We start from the raw sequence: 13,328 nt of genomic DNA on the forward strand, positions 1-13,328 counted from the left end.
AAAACATACAAGAGGCTCTGTCACAAGGCTACATCCGCCCGTCTACTTCCCCTGCTGCTTCCAGCTTTTTCTTCGTGGCTAAGAAGGATGGAGGCTTACGGCAATGCATAGATTACAGAGCATTAAACAAGATCACAGTCAAGTTCCGTTACCCACTTCCTCTCGTCCCATCCGCGCTCGAACATCTCTGGGGTGCCACTGTGTTCACCAAGTTGGACCTCCGCAGCGCGTACAACCTCATCCGGATACGTGAGGGGGACGAGTGGAAGACCACATTTGTGACCCCTACTGGCCACTATGAGTACTTGGTCATGCCGTATGGATTGGTCAACGCCCCCTCCGTATTCCAGGATTTCATCCATGAGGTGCTCCGGGAGTTCCTCCACAAGTCAGTCCTGGTCTACATCGACGATATCCTGATTTACTCCCGGAGCATGGCCGACCATCGCCGCCACATTGCGGAGGTCTTGCAACGCCTGAGGGAATTCCACCTGTACCTCAAAGCAGAGAAATGCACCTTCCACCAGCCATCAGTGCAGTTCCTTGGGTACTACATCGATCGCAGTGGCATCCGGATGGACGAGAGGAAGGTCTCTGCTATCAAGGACTGGCCCATTCCCACCACCATAAAAGAACTCCAAAGATTCCTAGGATTCGCCAATTTCTACCGACGCTTCATCCAAAGTTACAGTACCATCTCCACTCCACTCACTAACCTCCTGCGCAGTAAGCCCAAGTCTCTGTCCTGGAACCCAGCAGCCACCCAAGCCTTCAAGACCCTGAAGAAAGCCTTCACCACCACTCCCCTCCTGGTACATCCGGATCCCGAGAAACCCTTCGTCGTGGAGGTTGACGCCTCGGCTACTGGAGTGGGAGCGGTATTGTCACAGCAGCAGGGGAAACCAAGTAGACTCCACCCATGCGCCGCCTTCTCCCGCAAACTCAACCCGGCGGAGACCAACTATGACATCGGTAACAGGGAGCTTCTTGCCATCAAGCTTGCCCTTGAAGAGTGGAGGCATTGGCTCGAAGGAGCAAAACACCCGTTCATTGTGTTGACTGACCATAAAAACCTGGAATACCTTTGAAACGTAAAACGACTTAACCCCCGCCAAGCATGATGGGCTCTGTTTTTCACCCGCTTCAACTTCTCCATCTCGTATCGCCCAGGGTCAAAGAATGTGAAAGCAGATGCCCTCTCCCGTATCCGTGGTCCCGATGAGCCCTCAGAAACTCCCGAACCTATTCTACCTAAAAAGCTCTACGTAAACCCCATCGTCTGATTTGAGGAGACACTTCCCAATGCCTCCACCAACGCTCCGCCGGGTTGCCCCCCAGGTTTGCTCTACATCACCCAGACACGGCACACTCCCCTCATTCACGCATCTCACACGTCACTGGGCACTGGCCACCCGGGGGTCAATGAAACCCTCTCGCTGCTAAAAGAGCGCTTCTGTTGGCCGAACATGGCATCGGATGTCAGAAGGTACGTGCAGGGATGCAAGGAATGCGCCATCTCAAAGAGTCCCCGGCACCTTCCCTCCGGTAAACTCCAGCCTCTGCCCATTCCCAACTGCCCTTGGTCACACCTAGGAGTGGATTTTATCACCGACCTCGCTGCCTCAGATAACTGTACCTGCATCCTAGTAATTGTTGACAGATTTTCCAAATCATGTTGTCTGATTTCCTTAAAGGGACTGCCCACGGCCATGGAGACTGCTGAACTTATGTTTAACCATATTTTCAGATATTATGGAATTCCTGAGGACATCGTTTCAGATAGAGGGCCCCAGTTTATCTCCAGGGTCTGGAAGGCCTTCTTCACCCTCCTAGGTGTGACCGTCAGCCTCTCCTCCGGCTATCACCCCCAAACGAACGGGCAGACGGAGCGGAAGATTCAAGAGATCGGCCGCTTCCTTCGTACCTTCTGCCACGGCCACCAGGACTCTTGGAACCAGTTCCTGGGTTGGGCAGAGTACGCCCAAAACTCCCTGCGACAGTCTACCACCGGACTCACCCCGTTCCAGTGCGTACTCAGCTACCAACCCCTACTGTTCCCCTGGTCAGGGGAGCTCTCGGATGTGCCAGTGGTTGACTACTGGTTCCGAGAGAGCGAGAGGGTCTGGGACCCCACGCACCATCAGCTCCAACGAGCCCTACGCAGGCGCAGGATGACAGCCAACCTTCGACGCTCCAACGCTCCCAACTACCAGCCAGGACAGAAGGTTTGGCTGTCCACAAGGGACATCAGGATGCGCCTGCCCTGTAGGAAACTGAGTCCCAGATTCATTGGCCCGTTCACCATCCTGCAGCAGATCAACTCCATCACCTACCAGCTCCAGCTCCTACCCGAGTATAAAATTCACCTCACATTCCACATCTCTTTGTTGAAGCCTCACCATCCTTCTGTTTCTGTTCCCACAGAGCCTGGCGCAGCCAAGGAACCCCCTTTCCTATCATCGTGGACGATGGAGCTGTTTACCTGGTGAGAGAGATCTTGGACTCCCGGCGTTGTGGTGGCCTTCTTGAATACCTGGTGGACTGGGAGGGCTACGGCCCCGAGGAGCGCTCATGGGTCCCCAGGAATGATATACTTGACCTCAGCCTACTTGACACCTTCCATGCCACTCACCCAGAGAGACCAGCACCACGTGGCAGAGGCCGACCACCACGACGTTGGGGTCCACGGCCCTCAGGAGCGGGCTGTGGAGGGGGGGGTAATGTCACAGACACGCCAGGCTCTACACTCTCACAGACACAGCGCACCAGAGTTCACCAGAGTTTTAATCACCCACACCTGCAGCCCATCAGCACCCTCATCAACAGCAGCACAAAAGACTCACACTCTCACTCAGTCACTGTCCGGTCTCATATGCACATGGTCTTACCAGCCTGCTTACCTAAAGGACTCCAACGAAGCTACTTACCTGTCTCCTGTGTTCCCCTCGACTCCTCGTTGTCTCCTCGTCTCCATCTGCCATCCCTGCAAAACCAAGACAAGTATCAGTTCTTCTACTATATCTGCCAACGTATTACCTGCCATCACTCACCTGCACTCTGTCACTCTTCTGGTTGTTCAATAAACATCTGCATCTATATTCCTGTGTCGCTGTCCCCTTCTGTATTGTAACAGTAACAGGCCTACATTAATTGGAAATACCAAATCCTCTTAATATTGCCAAGCTTTGATGCTTTTGACAATATCTCTGGCTATCGTCGATACATGATCATCATCTGTTGATGCAACCCGGGTTACCGCAAGTGTGATTTATATGACGTCACACACGCAGAGCGCGTGCGCAAAAGTTTTAATCGGAATGTACACAAAACATATAAACAGATATTTGAATCAGATTACAATGTTTAGAGTACATGTAAACAGATCTGCAATCGGATTCAATTCATTCGGATTGACGAAAATTGGTGCATGTAAACGTAGGCACTGCCTCCCTTGCCTCCTCAGAGGAAACACCCCGGTACACAATCAGTACATTGTTTCAAATACTTTAAATGTAACTTGAACTAAAAAGTAAACTATAAATCACAATGTAACTGATCTATAGTATAATGTTACTAACTCGAGTTTCTCCAGCTTGAGTTGTGGGTTCATCAGTAGATCACTGAGGTTTTTCACTCCAGAGTCTCCTAGTTCATTCCTGCTCAGGTCCAGCTCTCTCAGGTGTGATGGGTTTGATTTCAGAGCTGAAGTCAGGATGAGACACTGTTTCTCTGTAATACTGCATCTATTCAGACTGAAGACAGAAAGAGAAAAGAAAATGACTATAATCTATGATGAAAATCTTATTGAAGAGCACCACTTGCTGGTGCAAATATCAGTGTAAGATACTTGAATAACAGAAGGAGATGGTCTGTATTAAAGGCTCCTGGAGAAATGAGGTCTTTTATTGAGGGACTCCTATTTTGATAGTTTGTAGAGCGTATTTCCAGATGCATCCAGTAGGAGGCATCATTGTATTATTACTGAGAGAACGGCAGCTGGGCACTTAGTTTTTCCTGCCAGTTATTTGGATGTCTGTTGCCGTTTGGTGTTTCAAAGTGTTAATTCATGACCATAAAATAAGTTTTCTTCGATTTCTATATGTTTTTAAATGTGTTTGAAGTGTATTATTTAACTTTGTAGTTTACACGGGCATGTACGGACATGTAACGGTTCACGTGTGAAAATTCGATAGATAAACAAGATATGCAATGTAATTTCTGCTAAATACAGAGTTAAATGTTATAGTTTACATAGTAATCGGTTATGTTTTGATACTGTGGAAGGATTAACCAGTATTACTGCCTTTTTGATGTTATTTGGGAAAATTGCATGGTTTGTTAATGCACCTGGATTTATTAATATATATTAATACTAAAGTCACTTCATGAGACCAGATCAATAGTTATATGGTCTCCAATTGCACATCCTCTGCATATTTAAACTTCAGCTGATTAATCTGCTTATTAATATTATACTGAAAATTATAGTATTCTTGATTAAGAAGTGTCTGATTTATTTGTTATGTTTTGTTATTTTTAGACTAATATTCAATACACTTTGGAAAGAAGCTCCAGTCTCCTCATTCTTTGTGTCCTAACCGACACCCCAAGAGTGTTTACTGCCTATAGCTAGAACCAGAGCGTCATAACTTTGGGAACTTTTACTGAACTCAAAGAAGCAGAGAACATACATCTTCACTTGGCCAGCACTGAAATAAACACTGAGAAAAAAAACCTACATTCACCCCCAGAGGAAAACAAGAACTCCCTTCCCAGTCTTTGGCCTCTTAAAGAAGCCTCACCATTGCAATAGTCAGTCAATACATTACAGTAATGTCAATTGTTTTTTTTAATATTAAATAAATATTTTGGTGGGTCTTGAGATGCATTATACTTACCTAGGTAGGTCCTGGAATGGAAAAATTTGGGAACCCCTTAGTCTATAGTTCCCATATTCTGCCTGTAATCGCAACACACTAGTTCGATTAGCTGGAAACTGAAATTGTTGAATAAGTAGTTTGTTTTGTTTTTGCGCACAAAAAGTATTCTCGTCTCTTCATAACATTAAGGTTGAACCACTGCAGTCACGTTGACTATTTGTTTTTACTACTTTTCCGGACCTTGAATGACTGTAATTACGTTGTTTTCTATGGGGGATATAAAAAAAACCTTGGATTTCATCAAAAATATCTTAATTTGTGTTCTGAAGATGAACGAAGGTCTTACGGGTGTGGAATGACATGAGGGTGAGTAATTAATGACAGAATTTATATTTTTGAGTGAACTAACCCTTTAAAGGGTCAGTGCTTTTGATCTGCCTGCATTGACACTATTCTTTAAGAGATGCTGTGCAGCCAAACAATGTACCAGTTATCAATGTAAAGCTGCTTTGACACAATCTACATTGTAAAAAGCGCTATATAAATAAAGGTGACTTGACTTGACTTAAAGTAGAAATTTATTCTCTACTAGTTCAATTAGCTGGAAACTGTTGTTTCTTCTTTCATTGTTTACATTTTTTTTATCTCTTTTGTTTGTTGTAGCAGCAGATGCAAATCTCTGCAGAACAACATGTACACAATCAGTACATTGTTTCAAATTCTTGAAATGCAGGAGTGGAAGTAACAAATTACAATTACTAGCGTTACTGTAAGTAGATTTTTGGGTACTTGTACTTTGAGTATTTTTAAATCTTTACTCTTAAATTGTACTTAAGTACAAATTAAGGTAAATAATCTACTTTGTTCCTTTTAAATCATAATTCGTTACTGAGTATGCCTACAATTTAAATTAATATTCAAATTGCATTTTGCAATTGCAAACGGCATTTCGGTAGCCAATAAAAATATCAGATTGTAAACGGACCAATAACAGCCATGATATCTGAACCGGCGAAAAGCCGCCACTGCAGCAGGTCTGAAGAGCTGATCACACAGTGAAGGAGCTCAGACTGAAAGTTTGGAGAAACAAACTACATGGTAGTGTTATCAAAAATATTTATATACACAGTTCTAATACTGAGCCGGCATTCGGACATAAACCTGGAAGCGCTGAACTGTTTTCACTACGTCAACTGCGTACAAGTCTGACAGAGTAGAGAAGAAATTGTTAAATAAAGTCATTATTTTTGTTTTGTTTTTGCACACAAAAAGTATTCTCATCTCTTCATAACATTAAGGTTGAACCACTGCACCCACGTTGACTATTTTAACAATGTTTTTACTACTTTTCTGGACCTTGAATGACTGTAATTACGTCGCTTTCTATGGGGGATAAAAAAAAAAAACCTTGGATTTCATAAAAATATCTTAATTTGTGTTCCGAAGATGAACGAAAGTCTTACGGGTGTGGAACGACAAGAGGGTGAGTAATTAATGACAGAATTTTTATTATTGGGTGAACTAACCATTTAAAGCAGAAATTTATTTTCTTTATTTCTGGATTACATGTTGTCAAAAGTTATAAACTTTTTACTGACCGATGAAAATGCTACATGAAATCTTATTGGCTGTAAGTGAAATGCACCAGGAAATCTTTAAACATACAAAGGTGGATCTTTAAATTTCTTTACAACGTAAATTGAAATGTTAGAAATGTTTCGGAATGGGGTATTTGTAGGATTTGTACATATACATATCCTAGACTCTCTAACTGCATCACTACATTGTACTTTAAAGGTCAGTATAAAAATTCAGTGTTGTCATATTTCGAATACCTCAACTGAACTTAGGTAATTTGTTTTATTTATTATTTTATTTTATTACTGACTGTTTACTTGTCTTTTTTTGTAAATTCAATTCAGTTTGAAATCAAGCTTCCATGTGCTGTAAGCTATTGCAGCAAAGTTACCCTATTGTAAAGACACTAATACAAAGAATGAGCCATTGTTTAAGTGAGTTATATGTAAATAATCAATGATCAATGTTATATGTAAATAAAAGCCTAAATTAAAATCGGTTGTGGTATGTGGACTTAAAGTCGTCATGAAATCAAAATTGACCCTACTTACTTTGTTAGTGCACATTACTAGTCTTGTGGTGAACAAGAAACCATGCAAGTCAATACACTGGAAAAAAAATGTCTGTCGTCGTAATCTTTAATAAAAATCTGAAAATTTGCTTCCACTCTGGAATGGCGTTCTCTCTGATACCGTCAGTTTGACGGCTTGGGGAGAAACTGCTTGTTAAGTCATGATATAAGGAATGCCGTTTCCGGGTCCAAGCCTCTACTCATTTCACTTGAGAATACCATCTCAACAGCCATTTATGAGCACTATTTAATTAATATTACATATGTAAACTAAGAATTTAAAACTTCTTGTGTACACTACAGTCTCTGCTCACGGCATCCCAGACACAAATATTTTAATGAGTTATAAAAGATGAATCACTGTCTGGCCATATGAGATTGCGGTATGAAGATAAAGGTTAGGTTTATAATTTTTCAGTAGTATTACATCACAATGTGATTATATATTAGCACTGTTTGTTTGTTTTCTTGGGGCGTCTGGTAGAGCGTTTGGACCCGGAAGCAGTGCTATCGCCGGCTAAAAAGTAACTAATAACTAGTACTCTGAGTAGTTTTTCAGAAGAGTACTTTGTACTCTTAAAATAAATAAACTGTAATCAGTAAACTGTAACTGCTGTACAGTATAATGATACTAACTCTAGTTTCTCCAGCTTGCATTGTGGGTTCATCAGTAGATCACTGAGGTTTTTCACTCCAGAGTCTCCTAGTTTATTCCATCTCAGGTTCAGCTCTCTCAGGTGTGACGGGTTTGATTTCAGAGCTGAAGTCAGAGCAGAACAACCTTTATCTGTCATATCACAGCAGCTTAACCTACATTAGGAGAAATGAGAAAAACAAACTCTTTATTCTGTTTAATTCAAATTTCAAAACAGCTTTCTTTCTTGTATGTGGATGTTACTGACCTCAATCTCTCCAGTTTACAGTGTGAATCCTTCAGTACGTCACATAAATGCTTCACTCCTGTGTTTTTTATTTGATTCACACTGAGGTCCAGCTCTCTCAGGTGTGATGGGTTTGATTTCAGAGCTGAAGTCAGAGCAGAACAACCTTCTTCTGTCATATCACAGTAGCTTAAACTACATTAGAAGAAATGAGAAAATCAAAGTCTTTATTCTGTTTCATTCAAATATCAAAACACTTTTTGTTACTTGTATGTGAATGTTACTGACCTCAATCTCTCCAGTTTACAGTGTGAATCCTTCAGTATGTCACATAAGCGCTTCACTCCTGTGTTTCCTATTTTATTCTCACTGAGGTCCAGCTCTCTCAGGTGTGATGGGTTTGATTTCAGAGCTGAAGTCAGGATGAGACACTGTTTCTCTGTAATACTGCATCTATTCAGACTGAAGACAGAAAGAGAAAAGAAAATGACTCAGATCTACGATGAACATATTTAAGCACTACAGCAGGCATATTGTCTGTCATTTAGTCTGTAGTTCCCATATTCTGCTTGTAATCGTGTCACACTAGTTCTGTTTGCTGTAAACAGTTGTTTCTTCTTTCATTTTTAAACTATTTCTTTTTTCATCTCATTTGTTTATTGTACCAGATGTAAATCTTTTTCTGCAGAACATCATGTACACAATCAGTACATTCTTTCAAATAATTTAAAAGCAATTATTTTCTAGTTAGACATCTAATTTTAATTGTGATTAATGGCAAAAGCCAGAAGATGCAATGCTACAGTATAAACAATGTAACTTTGGTCCAATTGTCTAAATAAATAAACTTTAATCACACTGTAACTGCTGTACAGTATAATAATACTAACTGTAGTTTCTCCAGCTTGCATTGTGGGTTCATCAGTAGATCACTGAGGTTTTTCACTCCAGAGACTGCTAGTTTATTCCTGCTCAGGTTCAGCTCTCTCAGGTGTGATGGGTTTGATTTCAGAGCTGAAGTCAGAGCAGAACAACCTTCTTCTGTCATACAACAGCAGCTTAAACTACATTTGGGCAAAAGAGAAAAAGAAACTCTTTATTCTGTTTCATTCAAATATCAAAACACTTGTTCTTTCTTGTATGTGAATGTTACTGACCTCAATCTCTCCAGTTTACAGTGTGAATCCTTCAGTACGTCACATAAGTGCTTCACTCCTGTGTTTATTATTATATTCCCACTGAGGTTCAGCTCTGTCAGGTGTGACGGGTTTGATTTCAGAGCTGAAGTCAGAGCAGAACAACCTTCATCTGTCATATCACAGTAGCTTAACCTACATTAGCAGAGAGAGAGATAGAGAGCAGAAAATAAGAGAAGAAAAAAAAAAACTCTTAATTCTGTAAATCACATCATCTTCATATGAAAATAAAACAGAGGAAGTGAGATCATCTTCATTTCACCAAAATGTTGCACAAATATAATGTGAACTCAGGCTCAACTTCGGTAATATTATATTAGCTACAGTAATGTTACTATTAAAAGTAATGTAAGTAATGAATTTTTATGAATAAACAATACTCACGTCAGTGTGTTGAGTCGACAGTGTTTATCCTGCAGTAGAGCAGCGAGCTGATTCACTCCTGTGTCTCTTAGTTCATGTTTACTCAGATTCAGCTCTCTCAGAAGTAACAGGTTTTTACCCACAACTCTGTTCACATACTGACAGACTTCTTCTGCAGCAGGACTCAAAAACCTGCAGAAGGGAAGATGAATCTGAATTCAATTCAGTTCTCAACTAAACCTGCTGTAATGAAAACATCCAGCAGTTGGTGCTGATGAAAACCATTTTATATGATTTTTTGTCTTGAAATCACTGTCAACAACAGTGATGCAACAACAGATTGTAGAGCTTATTGTTTTACTGAAATAATATTTCTATAAAAAAAAATCATATTTTTTTTTGGTAACACTTTATTTTAAGGGTCCAGAATTATGCATTAGTTAAGCATAAATACACTAGTAATTAATGATTAACTTGTTCACAATTATACATTAGTTAAGCACGAACACACTAGTATTTAATGATAAAGTTAACATACAGTAAGGGCATATTAGCCACTGAAGTATCCACATCAAGCGTGCCATACGAGTCCTGAAAAGTGAAGCCAAATCATCTCGATCGCGCCCAGGTGGCTGGATGCAGTATAGGTCATAAACCCCGCCCTCTCCATGTAATGTAATGAACGTGAGACAAACGAAAAAGTAAAATTACACTTCAAATATTTTTTCTTCCAAAGACAGTTTCTTTCATTTTAGGCACTTTTTATCATGCTGATATTCGTTATAGTGTTCTTTCTTTAACCCTTTAAGACCTGAAGTCATTTTTTGAGTTGTTTAAAGTTGTTTTTTTTCTGAGTGACATACACAAAAGTAAAGACTCATAACTCCAAAACTTTAGCAAGGAGAGTCAAAAGGTGGGTATCATTTAATAAAACACTTTCTAAATTTTTAGAAAATATAAACATTACAATTGGACATTTTCTTGCTGAGAAACTGCTGATAAAAGACAAATTTATATATATATATATATATATATATATATATATATATATATATATATATATATAAAAATTATTTTAATTTTACATATCTTTCTTATTTGACTAATAATTCAGGAAGAAAATAAGATAAGAGGAAAATTCTTTTTTGATGAAGCTCTACTACATTTGAGATGCATCTGGATCAAATTTTGTGGTGACAACATAAAGTAATCAAAAGTTACAGCATTTCGAACCAAGGTAGCCTATTTGTTTAGCTCTTGACGCCCCCTAAATGGCATTTTAAAAATCGTTCTATTTATCAGCAAATAACTCAGCACTACTTAGGAGTTAATCGAATTGGCTACATGCATTGTAAAGTTCAGACTCTAAGCTTTCAAATGACACCTATTTTTTGTTGATCAAGGCAGGAGTTTTGAAAAATATGATTATTATTTTTTCCGTTGCTCGGTGGCGCTGGCGGGCGGTGCACTTGGGTTTATAGGGACTACTCAGCACTCCTTAAGAGTTTATCAAAATGGTGAGATCCATTAAAAAGCTGAGTTTCTAAGCTTTAAAATGATACCTATTTTGTGTTCCAAAACAGTGGATTACACATTGCATCCTGGAAAGAGAGACATGTTTTTAGCCAAATATGTTACATCATACCGTGAGTAATATCTTGTGAACGACGCAACGGATTATGTTGGTTTTGGGCTCATTTTAATCGTAAGAATCTGCAAATGGTGATGTGCCATGATCCATGATCTGTGCAGTTTTCATTAAGTTATGAGCAAAAATGCCACGTGAAATCTACATTGTTCACAGTTAGCAACTGTGGGCTGTTTTTGTTGTAAACTCAATTTGTGAAGACTCATTAGAGGGTGAAAATAATGCAACAAGAGCATGTTGTAGGCATGATCTGAACATGTAAAGTCTCTGGTTTTGTATGCAAAAAGAATTATTGTACTACCTACTTGGTTTCAGTTTTTATTGGCTCTTAAAATGAGACACGCAAACGGGAGCGCGGGCGCTCCCACCGGTCATAAAGGGTTAAATAAGTTTGTTTTTAGTTTAAATTATCATACCGTCAAAATCTCACACCGGCCCATGCCTACTAGTAGTAACTATGTTTAATTAGTGCTGGTTTTACAGTAATAAAGTGCTAAAATAGTGCAATAAAGACAATTTGACCCCCTATTCTAAAGTGAAAGTTATATCCATATTAATTATGGCTCTTATTGAGTGATATTCCAGTTTATTGACTAGAATAAGCCAATAATTAAGGTTAATATGTGGTCATTAAAAATCCCAGGATGTCTTTTGAAAAGAGTAGGGGTGTAACCCCGGCATCCTGGCCAAAATTTGCCCATTGGCCTCTGTCCATCATGGCCTCCTAATCATCCCCATCCTGATTGACTTCATCGTCTCCTCTCCACCAATAAGCTGGTGTGTGGTGGGCGTTCTGGCGCAATATGGCTGCCGTCGCATCATCCAGGTGGTGCTGCACATTGGTGGTGGTTGAGGAGATTCCCCCTTCCATATGTAAAGCGCTTTGAGTACCCAGAAAAGCGCTATATAAATGTATGGAATTATTATTAATTAATTATTATTATTATTATTATTATTAATTACTAGGTTATTTTTGTTTATTTGTAGCATAAATGTGTATCTTTCAAATTGTAGGGAACAGCACATTCCAGGGCCCAGTTTATGGCCGGGCCCCTCTCTGTCCGTAACAGCGGACAAAGGTTTGCTACATTTTGATTGGATCTTGGTGGACTAACACAAACAAACTGTCCAATGCCATCAGATAATGATGTAAGGACAAAATCCAGACACCTCTTAGAGGGCAAGAAGAAGACCTCTGGTACCAAGGCTGGGAAGGACAGGACTTCTCATTGGTCCACATGCAGTTTCTGCCCTTCACCCATCTAGAGACTACTTCCTAAGGTTGGCCAGAGACCGCCATAAAAATTCCTCAGGACCTCAGCAGCAGTGGGTGAAACAAAGAGGGATCACAGTGATCCATCCAAATCCATTCATAACTATGTTTGGAAACCTTAAAACTGATGTAAACTACACACATCCATTTCATACTTATTCAGAGAAATTAGTATTCTCAGTGACAGCTATTTGTAATGCAACACCTTACACAAATTCAGCTGTTAATGTACAAATGAATGATTGCATGACAGTTCAATCCTTTTCCATCTTGTTTGGTCTCTATTTGTTTAGAATATTGCCAAAGGTATTCTGGTGGTGGTTTGGAAAGTGAGAAATGCATTGGTAAACTTTAAAGACTTCCACCTTTGTGCTTTATGCAAATGAGTTCCACCGGGGAAAAAAGGGTGGGCCACACTGTGTGTGTCCCCTCTGATGCCAACAGCCAATCACAGCACTCGAATAGAGAAGTGCCAAATTGCAATCTCCTCTTCATCGGAAAGGGATAAAGATACCCTTTCAACAGACACTCCTTGTTCTGAGTCTGCCCTTCAAAGGGGAAAGACATAACAGATATAAGTCCCGGCTTGCAAAGCTGAGACACTAACAGATACAACACCATTCTGAGACTCTGGTCCATCCAGAGAGACAACAACAGATCCCATGATCTGAGTCTACAGCTTGTGAGGCAGCAACAGATACGACCATGTTCTAAGCCTCCAGACTGTGCGGAAAGAGACATTAACAAACACTACGTTCAGAGTTTCATCCAGTGAGACAGTAACAACTACAGAGAGACAAAAGCGGATTGACCAAGTTCTGAGTGTCTGGCCCAGAGAGGCAGAAGACACACAGAGACACTTGCAACAAGGTTAAGCTCAGGAGAGCAAACCTTCACTTCACGGTACCTTCGCCTGCATGTTCCAGATTGTTAAGGAC

At 40.4% G+C, this 13,328-nt stretch overlaps 2 protein-coding genes across 4 annotated transcripts in view; one reads left to right on the forward strand and one right to left on the reverse strand.

The window, feature by feature from the left end:
* Window positions 1-13,328, reverse strand: part of LOC127494395 (uncharacterized) — a 492,193-nt gene that overhangs the window by 339,212 nt on the left and 139,653 nt on the right. The window contains exons 23-29 of the mRNA XM_051860279.1: window positions 9,491-9,661; window positions 9,068-9,241; window positions 8,801-8,974; window positions 8,199-8,372; window positions 7,932-8,105; window positions 7,666-7,839; window positions 3,579-3,752 (exon numbers count right to left, since the gene is read on the reverse strand). Of these exons, the coding sequence (XP_051716239.1) occupies window positions 3,579-3,752; window positions 7,666-7,839; window positions 7,932-8,105; window positions 8,199-8,372; window positions 8,801-8,974; window positions 9,068-9,241; window positions 9,491-9,661 (1,215 nt within the window). The remainder of the gene's footprint in view (window positions 1-3,578; window positions 3,753-7,665; window positions 7,840-7,931; window positions 8,106-8,198; window positions 8,373-8,800; window positions 8,975-9,067; window positions 9,242-9,490; window positions 9,662-13,328) is intronic.
* Window positions 1-13,328, forward strand: part of LOC127494401 (transmembrane O-methyltransferase homolog) — a 204,330-nt gene that overhangs the window by 72,652 nt on the left and 118,350 nt on the right. The gene's annotated exons all lie outside the window — the stretch shown is intronic.

The sequence above is a fragment of the Ctenopharyngodon idella genome, chromosome 14, assembly GCF_019924925.1.
Source record: "Ctenopharyngodon idella isolate HZGC_01 chromosome 14, HZGC01, whole genome shotgun sequence".
Classification (NCBI taxonomy): domain Eukaryota; kingdom Metazoa; phylum Chordata; class Actinopteri; order Cypriniformes; family Xenocyprididae; genus Ctenopharyngodon; species Ctenopharyngodon idella.